At 38.3% G+C, this 10824-nt stretch overlaps 1 protein-coding gene across 8 annotated transcripts in view; it reads right to left on the reverse strand.

Annotated features, from left to right (window-relative positions):
- Positions 1-10824, reverse strand: part of PAK3 (p21 protein (Cdc42/Rac)-activated kinase 3) — a 397698-nt gene that overhangs the window by 64666 nt on the left and 322208 nt on the right. For all 8 annotated transcript variants that reach the window (XM_014538815.1, XM_005865195.2, XM_005865194.2 and 5 more), the window contains one exon: positions 7461-7524. In XM_014538815.1, the coding sequence (XP_014394301.1) occupies positions 7461-7524 (64 nt within the window). The remainder of the gene's footprint in view (positions 1-7460; positions 7525-10824) is intronic.

Here is a 10824-nt window from a genome sequence, read left to right on the forward strand (position 1 = left end):
AAAAAATACTATGAACAACTCTATTCCAACAAACTAGACAACCTGAAGGAAATGGACATATTCCTAGAAAAATGCAACCTTCCAAAACTCAATCAGGAAGAATCTAAAAATCTCAATAGGTCGATGACTATGAAAGAAATTGAAGCAGTCATCAAAAAGCTTCCAGCAAACAAAAGGCTTGGGCCAGACAGCTTCACAAAGGAGTTTTAGTAAACATTCAAGGAAGAACTATGAAGCCAGCATTACCCTAATACCAAAACCAGATAAAGACAACACAATAAAAGAGAATTGCAGGCCAATATCCCTCATGAACATATATGCCAAAATCCTCAACAAAATCTTAGCAAATCGGATCCAGCAGTACATCAGAAAGATCATACACCATGACCAAGTAGGATTTATCCCAGGGATGCAAGTATGGTACAATACCCGAAAATCAGTAAACGTGACACATCACATAAACAAATTGAAAGAAAAAAAACACACATAGTCATAACAATTGATGCAGAAAAATCATTTGACAAAATCCAACAGACATTTTTGATAAAAACTCTCAGCAAAGTGGGAATAGAAGGATCATACCTCAACATAATAAAAGCCATATATGAAAAACCCACAGCCAACATCATACTCAATAATGAATTCTCAGAGAGAGAAACTAAACAAACAATCCTGTTTCCCTTTACAACAACAACAAAAACTTAAGATACTTAGGAATAAACTTAATCAATGAGGTAAAAAACTTGTACTCAGAAAACTATAGGACATTAACAAAAGAGATAGAGGAAGATATAAACAACTGCAAGAATATACCGTGTTTATGGTTTGGTAGAATTAACATCATAAAATGTCCATACTACCCAAAGCAATCTACAGATTAAATGCAATCCCCATTACAATACCAACATCATATTTCACAGATCTAGAACAAATACCCCAAACATTTATATAGAACCAAATAAGACCCCGAAGAGTCGCAGCAATCTTGAGAAATAGGAACAGAGTAGGAGGGATCACAATACCAGATATCAAGTTACATTACAAAGCCACTGTAATCAAAACACCCTGATACTGGCACAAGAACAGGCACTGGATCAATGGAACAGAACAGAGACCCCAGAAATCCCCTGAAGGCAATTATATTTGACAAAGGAGGCACAAATACACAATGGAGTCAAGATAGGCTCTTCAATAAACGATATTGGGAAAATTGGACAGATGCATGCAAAAAAATGAAACTAGAACATCAACTTACACCACACACAAGAAAAATCTCAAAACGGACAAAAGACTTAAATATAATTCATGAAACCATAAAAATCCTAGAAGAAACTATAGGCAGCAAAATCTGAGTCATTTCTCATAGCAATACATTTACCAATATATCTCTTAAAGCAAAGGAAATCATAGAGAAAATAAACAAATGGGTCTACATCAAAATAAAAAAGCTTCTACATTGCAAAGAAACCATCAACAAAACAACAAGAAAACCCACTGCATGGGAGAACATATTTGCCAACGATATCTCCGATAACGGTTTAATCTCCAACATTTAGAGGGAACTCATACAACTTAACAAAAGGAAGATAAACAACACAATCAAAAAATGGGCAACGGACCTAAATAGAAACTTTTCCAAAGAAGACATAAGGAAGGCCAAGAGAAACAGGAAAACATGCTCAAAGTCACTAACCATCCAAAAGATGCAAATCAAAATGACAATGAGGTACCATCTCACACCTATGAGAATAACTATCATCAACAAATCAACAAATGACAAGTGCTGGCAAGGATGCGGAGAAAAAGGAACCCTCCTGCACTGCTGGTGGGAATGCAGACTGGTGCAGCCACTGTGGAGAACAGTATGGAGTTTCCTCAAAAAACTAAAAATGGAACTTCCATTTGACCCAGTGATCCCACTTGTATGAATATATCCCAAGAAACTAGAAACACCAATCAGAAAGGATATATGCACCCCTATGTTCATAGCAGCATAATTTACAATAGCTAAGATTTGGAAACAGCCTAAGTGCCCATCAGCAGATGAGTAGATTAAAAATTGGTGGTACATCTACACAATGGAATACTATGCTGTTGTAAAAAGGAAGGAACTCCTACCATTTGCAACAGCATGGATGGAGCTGGAAAGCATTATGCTAAGGGAAATAAGCCAGTCAGAGAAACATGAATATTACATGATCTCACTCATTTGGGGATAATAATGAACAACATAAACTGATGAACAAAAACAGATCCAGAGACAGAGAAGCACCGATCAGATGCTTAAACCACAGAGGGAAGGTAAGGGGGAGAGATCAACCAAAGGACTTGTATGGATGCATATAAGTATAACCAATGGACACAGACAACAGGGAGGTGAGGGCATGAGTGGCGGGTTGGGGGACGGGAGGACAATGGGCCAATAAAGACACATATGTTATACCTTAATAATGAAAAAATGTTATAAAAAATAAAGGTAGCTAATTTCATAAAAAAATGAAATCTAAAAGCCAACATTTATTTTCTGAACCCCCTTAATACATAATATTGTGTTTTCACAATCTGCCTTGTGGAGTTTCCCTTTGGGGCATGAAAAAAGCAAGTTGAGGCTCACATATGAACATAAGAAGGTATGGCTTCCTTACTAAAGTTGTTTTACCATTCCACCAGAGGGTAAGAAGGAAAATTCTAGGTGGATAATAATGGCTGTAGAAGCCAGTCCTGCTGGTGAATTCAGTAGGCTTGTCTTGATATTCTCCTTGCACCCTATATTGCCCTCTATCAGGCATTTATCATAGTAGACCTTAAATTCTTGAGGGCTCATACCACCAATACCCATCTCTGTGTGTGCTGAAAAATAAATTAATTCAAATAAATAATTTCTCATTTGCATTAGACATATTTTAAAGTGCTCTATAGCCACACATGCTAGTGGTTATCATATAGGATGACACAGATACAATACATCTCCATCATCACAGAAATTTCTATTGGACAGCACTGAAAAATGGACAGACATACTATTTGATTGGTTAAGTGACAGGAGGCCCCTAGAGACCACAAAACACTTTTTTTAAATGAACAAGTGAGAATACCAGTGGTATCAAATGACAAAGAAAGAAGCAAAAGCACAAGTAGGTAACCTCCTAGATATGCAGCACCATTATGGCTTCTATTGGGAAAAGTTTGGCTATATATTTATCTCTGAGTTTGTGACTCCCTCTTAGGGTCTTCTTACTTTGATTCCCACAAATCATAATCTCCAAAAGTAAGGGGGCAAGATATGTCCCTCTTATCCTCTAGCCAAAATGTAATGAATGCTTCCCTTATTTCCCAAGATAACTTGACAATTTCAAAAGAAACTTTACTACAATAGCTAGGGGAAAGAAATAAATAAAATATAAACATCATGAAAAATAGTTGAGTTTATATATAATATATAAGTTTCTGAACCTAAGAATCCCAGAAAAAGCAGTGAGGTGCTTGAAGAAACTCCTACATGCATTTATTCAAAAACAAACTATTGGCTGAGGGGCTAGCATAATTTTGCAGGCACATTAGATATATCCCTTCCTTCTCAGTCCCTTGTCTCATGCAGGAGACCTCTGAAGTACTATATTGGTTGCTGTCACACAATAATTGGTGCACCAAAATATCTTGTCCCATTCTCCATTTAAGGGTAGCCTTCAAGATCACTTCATTTCTTTAAAGAAAATTTTTGCCTGTTTAAAACAGTTGGCAACTGAAGCCCTTCCACTTAGTTTCACATTGAGGCCTGAGAGACATACCTAATTACAGCTGATTTGTAGAACTGGTAACTCCTACCTTTAGCTCTGGTGAATGATTTAGCACCATTGGTTCACATGTCTAACTAATGGTCAGGATTAACTGAGGAACTTTTCCCAAATTTAGTTTCCTGGTCCCCACTCCATACTTCTGAATCAAGTCTCTGGCAGTCAGGCCTGGGAATCTTTATTCTTTTTTTTTTTAATCTTTATTTTTAAGAGAATATAGATGTCCCCCTCTATCCCCCCATTGACCCTCTCCAGCCAGTTCCTGCCCCACCCCAGGCCTTCACCACCCTATTGTCTGTGTCCATAGGAAATGTATATAGCACATAAGATCTTTTTTTAATCTCTTCCCATCCCCTCTCCCCCTTTCCCTCTGAGATTCATCAGTCCTCAGTGTGTTCCATGTTTCCATGCCTCTGGTTCTATTTTATTCATCAGTTTATTTTGTTCAATAGATTCCTTGGTTATTGTTTTTTTAGATTAAATTGTTGATAGATATGTACTAATTGCCATTTTATTGTTCATATTTTTTACTCTTCCTCCTCCTCCTCCTTTTCTTCTTCCTTTTCCTTCTTCTTCTTCTTCTTCTTCTTCTTCTTCTTCTTCTTCTTCTTCTTCTTCTTCTTCTTCTTCTTCTTCTTCTTCCTCCTCCTCCTCCTCCTCTTCTTCAAGAATAACCTTCAACATTTCATGTAATACTGGTTTGAAGGTGATGAACTCCTTTGGCTTTTTCTTGTCTGTGAAGATTTTTATCTGACCTTCAATTATAAATGATAGCTTTGCTGGGTAGAATAATCTTGGGTGAAGGTCCTTGCTATTCATCATTTTGAATATTTCTTGCCACTCCATTCTGTCTTTCAAAGTTTCTGTTGAGAAATCAGCTGATAGTATTATGGGATATCCCTTATAGGTAACCAACTGCTTTTCTCTTGCTACTTTACTAAATATATATACTAATAAAAGGGTAATATGCTAATTAGACCAGGTTGACCAACCATCTTCCGGATGTCTGACTTCCTTCCAGACAAAGTCATGGTGGTGAGGGCCAAGGCAGAGGCAGTTAGGGGCAATCAGGTCGGTAGGGGAGAGCAGTTAGGGGCGAGATCAGGCTGGCAGGGGGTTAGGGGCAACCAGGCTGGCAGGGGAGGGCAGTTGGGGGCATTAGGAAGGCAGGCAGGTGAGTGGTTAGGAGCCAGTGGTCCTGTATTGGGCCTAAACCAGCAGTCAGACATCCTCCGGGTTCTGGATTGGAGAGGGTGCAGAACGGGCTGAGGGCCACCCCTCCTGTGCATGAATTTCATGCACAGGGCCTCTAATATATATATATAAATTTCAGAGAGGAAGGGAGAGGGAGAGAGATAGAAACATCAATGATGAGAGAGAATCATTGATCTGAAGCCTCCTGCACACCACACACTGAAGATTGAGCCTGCAACCTGGGCATGTGCCCCAACTAGGAATTGTACTGTGACCTCCTGGTTCATAGGTCCACAATCAACCACTAAGCCATGCCTGGCAGGCCCTTGCTGCTTTTAAGTTTCTCTCTTTGTCTTTAACCCTTGGCATTTTAATTATGATGTGTCTTGGTGTGGGCCTCTTTGGGTTTCTCTCGTTTGGGACTCTCTGTGTTTCCTAGACTTATATGTCTATTTCTTCCACCAGGTAGGGGATGTTTTCTGTTATTATTTCTTCAGATAGTTTTTTTTTTCAATATCTTGCTCTTTCTCTTCTGCTTCTAGCACCTTCATAATGTGATTGTTGGTATGCTTGCAGTTGTTCCAGAGGATTCTTTTTTTTCTTTTTGCTCTTCTGATTGGGTGTTTTTTGCTTCCTCATATTCCAAATCATTGATTTGATTCTTGAAATCTTCTACTCTACTGTTGAATCCCTGTAAATTATTCTTTATTTAGGTTAGTGTATACTTAATTTCTGATTTGTCCTGTTTCATGTCTTTGAAATTCTCACTAATATCCTTGAAAGTCTCACTATGTCCCTTGAAGCTCTTACTAAGTCCCTTGAAGTTATCATTAAGATCCTTGAGTAACCTTAGACCCATTGTTTGAACTCTGTTTCCAGTAGTTGGCTTGCTTCCATTGCATTTAGTTCTTTTTCTGGAGATTTCTTCTGTCCTTTCATTCGTGACATGCTTCTTTGTCTCTACATTTTGGCTGTTTCCCTGTGTTTGTTTCTATGAATTAGGTAGAGCTGCTATGTCTCCTGGAATTGGTTGAGTGGCCTTGTGTAGTAGGTGTCCTGTAGGGCCCAGTGGCTCAGCCTACCCAGTCTCCTGAGCTGGGCACTCTAGGTATGTTGGGTCTTGGGTTTCTTATTGATAGGCATGTGACATGCTGACACCAGCTGCTGCTTGTTTGAGATTTTAGGAATGTCTGAAACCTGAGACAGGACAGGCCATTCATATGGAAAAGCTGCTGCCAACACCTTGGCTGGGGCTACAAATTGGATGGGTCGGGGTCTTAGGGAATCACCAGGGTAGAGCAAACAGTGTGAGCCGAGCTGATGGAAACTCAGATATGGCTGTCAGTCAGGCTTTCAATGGGGGAGATCCCAGCACAGGAACAATGAACCCTGCAAGCACCCCACTCTGAGAGAAAGCTACCCCTGAGTTCTTGCTCTGATGCCAGAAAATGCAGTTCCTCCTCGTATGTCCCTGGATCCTCCAATGCTGCCATCTAGCACTGGAGCCCAGAGGGAGAGGAACCATGTAAGTTTGTGCACTGGCCTTTTAAAATAAACTGCATGGGACTTCAGCAGCCTTCATTCACTCAGTCACAATCCCCAGTGGTTTTTATAGCCTGAAGTTTTGGGGACTCCTCTTTTTGGCTCTGGAACCCTGACCTGGGCGTCTGGTGTGTGGCTGGGACCCCTTGCTCCTCAGGGTAAGTCTCCACAGCCGAGCTATCACTCCCGATTAAAAAGAATGTTGCACATGGGTACCGGACCAGCTCATTCTGCACCTCCACCCCTCCTACCAGTCTGAATGTGCTTCCTTCTTTACTTCTCTAGTTGTAGGACTGCCATTCAGCCAGGTTTCAGGCAGTTCTGAATGATGGTTGTTCTGTACTTTAGTTGTAATTTTGATGTGGTTGTGGGAGGCATCAAGTACTGGCGTTTACTTGTGCCACCATCTTGGTTCTCCTGGAATCTTATTCTTACTGCGCATAATAGGTGAAAATGATGCACTCCATCTCTTTTAGGGATTATTGATCAGTTTCCTCTTTACTCAGATATTTACCTCTGGATCATTCAATAAGGACTTTCCCTACCCTCACTCTGTCACTTTCCAGTTTGACAAAGAAGAGGTATCTTAAGCATAACATTCATACAGGTGTAAGGGGGCAGGGATAAAGGGGGTTTCATACACACAAGAGGTTTCTGGTAACCCTACTACTTTTCTTGAGAAATCAGTTTGAATCTTCTAACCAAATGGGATCAAAATGTCCCTAACAATTTCATTGTCAGCCCAACAATAGAGAAGATTCCAGCAGGATATGTTCTGGTTGGCCAACCAGAAAGGCCAACACTGAGGATGAAAACATGAATATAACTCAGAAAGTGAGGAGAATAATTTACCAGAAATCCATTCTGTTATTAAATTTTAATGTATATATTTGATACATATATGTTGATATTTCAATAAGAATCACTTACCCTTGGCCAATTTTTTCAAATCTTGTATATTTTTTCTTTGGATCACCAACACTCACAATGCTTCCTGAGTAAGGAAGGGAAGGAGAGAGAGAGAATGAGGTTGAAACTGATTGATTTATCTTTATGTAATACTAAAAATTAAGATGTCAGAAGTAATGACAAAACATTTGAACAACATTCCTGTGTGATTTCTATAATTTATATGGATAATGATACATTTTCTTAAACAAATAGTAATCTATTAATTTAAGTACTAATAACAATCTATGCTGTTTGTAATAAAAATTGATGATGTTTGTGAAACATAAAGAAAAGACTGGTCATAACTCAACATTTATTAAAAGTACCCATAAATGATACTGTACATTAGGAGATAAAAACATCTAAGAACTTATAAACACAATTTAATAAAATTGCTATCTTCTCTGATATGAAATAAAATTGAGCACTATAGTACATTCAATTATGCTGAACAAATAACTATTAAGCAATTACTATGAACCCAGTACTGTGCTAGGAAAGATGCAGATGGAGATGGAAACAAAGTTTAATCCTAAAGTGATGAGACTCATGCTTTAAAAAAAATACACCCCTGAACCTAGTACCCTACTAGCACTCCAAACATCTTTAAAATATTTAATAAGGTATGATTTCCATAGCATAAAGTTCACCCATTTAAAGTGTACAATTCAACAACTTTTAGTAAATTTTTAGAGTTGTACAAATTTACTAAATTTTATCATGATCTAATATTAGAACATTTTCCTCATACAAAGTTTAAAGAAACCTTGTACCTGTTACCAGCACTTTTCACCACCCCTCAGCTTTCCAACTGATTCCTAGGCAACCACTATTGTATTTTCTGTTTCCATAGATTGCTCCCAACTTTGTAGCATAAGTTCATAAGCCACAGAAGAAAACCATTAATCTATCATTTTGAATTTGGAACAAATATTACTTTTATTATTTAAAAATATCAAATATACTACTCAGAGGATGAATACTTTCCACCATTTGGAATAAATCCAGAGGAAGTGACAGTTGACTCTTCTATGCAGTGCTCAAATAGGTCCAGAAAAATTCTGGGCCATAGCATTATGGGAATAACGGTACAGCTTCTCAAAGGGATTACTTTGAAGGGAGTAATTTATTTGGATGTCTCTTACCCTCCTTCCTTTCTTTTTAGAAGCAAACATATCAGTATCATTATATTTGAGTTATATTTTACTAATATGACCGCTGTCCCAAAGAATAGTAGAATCAGTTAGTAAAACAAGATTTAGACACATGAACCAATTAAGAGAAGGTCTGTAGATTCTGTATCCTCATTGTCACTCTTATTCACCCCATACTCTTCATGCCAGGGCCGTTGTCATTGTTCAGATTCTCAACATCTCTTTACCAAGCAATCGTATTAGTTGTTACATACCTCTAACCAGTGATTCTCAACCTTCTGGCCCTTTAAATACAGTTCCTCATGTTGTGACCCAACTATAAAATTATTTTCGTTGCTACTTCATACTGTAATGTTGCTACTGTTATGAATCGTAATATAAGCATCTGATATGCAGGATGGTCTTAGGCGACCCCAGTGAAAGGGTCGTTCGACCGCCAAAGGGGTCGCGAACCACAGGTTGAGAACTGCTCCGAGTCTAAACTCTGCCTTCCTTAATTCCTCTTCCACAATGCCTTTGACATATGGTAACTATATAATTCATAATCTGAGACTGTCTTGGATAAACTAATATGTATGGTCAACCTACCATACATTTGAACCATTATTCTTAATTCTTCAAAAGTTCCTCCTCACTACAGGGTCAAGTTCAAATTTCTTAGCCTGGCATAGAAAGCTCTACCATCAAGCACCATCTAGCTTGTACTTGACCAGTCTAGCCTCATATTCCTTTCTTCTCAATCCTTCCAACTTTATATCCTAGTAATACTATCATTGTCCAAGGCTTTGCAGATGCTCCCCCTTTCCCTTTCCTATTCAACACATGAATTATTATTTATCACTTAAATATAATCTCAAGTCATTCTCCTTTATGAATTTTTTCTGATCCTTCCATTAAGGCTAATGTGCTTCTTGTTGAGGACAGAAACCTTGTCTTTTCATTCCTGCAACTTCAGTGCTTAGAATATTGGCTGCTACTGAATTCATTTGTTGACTAAATGAATAAGAACAAGAAAATATGTATTCAAGTACTAAACTGTGTGCCACAGACAATGCCTCATGCTCAGTTTAGACAATGATTCATTCTCTGGGCTAGTGAACAACTTAATTTAGAACTACCAGCAAACAGTATATCTTAAAAAGTAATTAATTAAAAGTTTCACTCATGGATTGCTCATCAGCTTTGTTGTTGTTGCTTTTTGTTGTTTGTTTATTGTAATAGAAGTCCATGTTTCTGGTTAAAGTAAGACTTGCATAATATGTGAGTTGTTATATTATAATTCTTTTTCTCTTGTATTTTCAATCTCAGTCAATGATACTACCATCTATCTACTCAGTAGCCTGAATCAGAAACCTGGAAGTGTTTTTTGACTCATTCATTACCTTCACTCCCCACATGCAGTTGTCCACTGAGTCTTGGGCCTGTATCTATTTACTTCCTAGATATTATTTGAATCTGTCCCTTCCTTCCTACTACTGTTCTAGTTGGGATATCATTATTTTTGTCTGGGCTATTTCAAATGCCTCCTACCTGGACTCCTTATTTCCAGCCCTGCCCACTTCAGTCTAGGCTTCATACCTCTGTCAGAATGCTCGAAGTACAAAATTGATCATATGATTATATGGTTGAAGAGTCTTTGATGCTCCCCCAACACCCACAGGGTAGAGCTTAAACTCCTTGGCATGAAATATAAGGTTTTTCATGATCTGGTTCTTGCTTCATTCTCCATCTTATTGGACCACTTTCCCACCAGAACCTTATGCTTTGACCATAACAAATTAATTGTAGCTCATGATCAGCTCCTGCTTAACCTTTTAGCTTCCTCTCCTAAAACTCCAGTACCACCATCCACCACTAATTTTATATTCAAGTGATATTGAATAAGTTAAAATTATCAGGTATATGCCTTCATACCTTCTTTATATGCTATTTTTCTGACTGTAATGTCCTTCTTAAGTTTTCTTCCTGGCAAGTTCATATTCATGCTTCAACTCAGCTTCAATGTTGGCAGTTCTAGAAAGCCTTCCCTGATTCTTTTGAATAATGTTAATAATTTCCCCTCTCTGGACTACTACTGTTCTCTCTATCTCTTTCCCTTCCACCTTCCATCCCTCTGTCTCTTGCTTTCTTGTTTTTGCTCTTCCTTCCTTCCTTCCTTCCTTCCTTCCTTCCTTCCTTCCTTCCTTCCT

The sequence above is a fragment of the Myotis brandtii genome, unplaced genomic scaffold (assembly GCF_000412655.1).
Source record: "Myotis brandtii unplaced genomic scaffold, ASM41265v1 scaffold199, whole genome shotgun sequence".
NCBI lineage: Eukaryota > Metazoa > Chordata > Mammalia > Chiroptera > Vespertilionidae > Myotis > Myotis brandtii.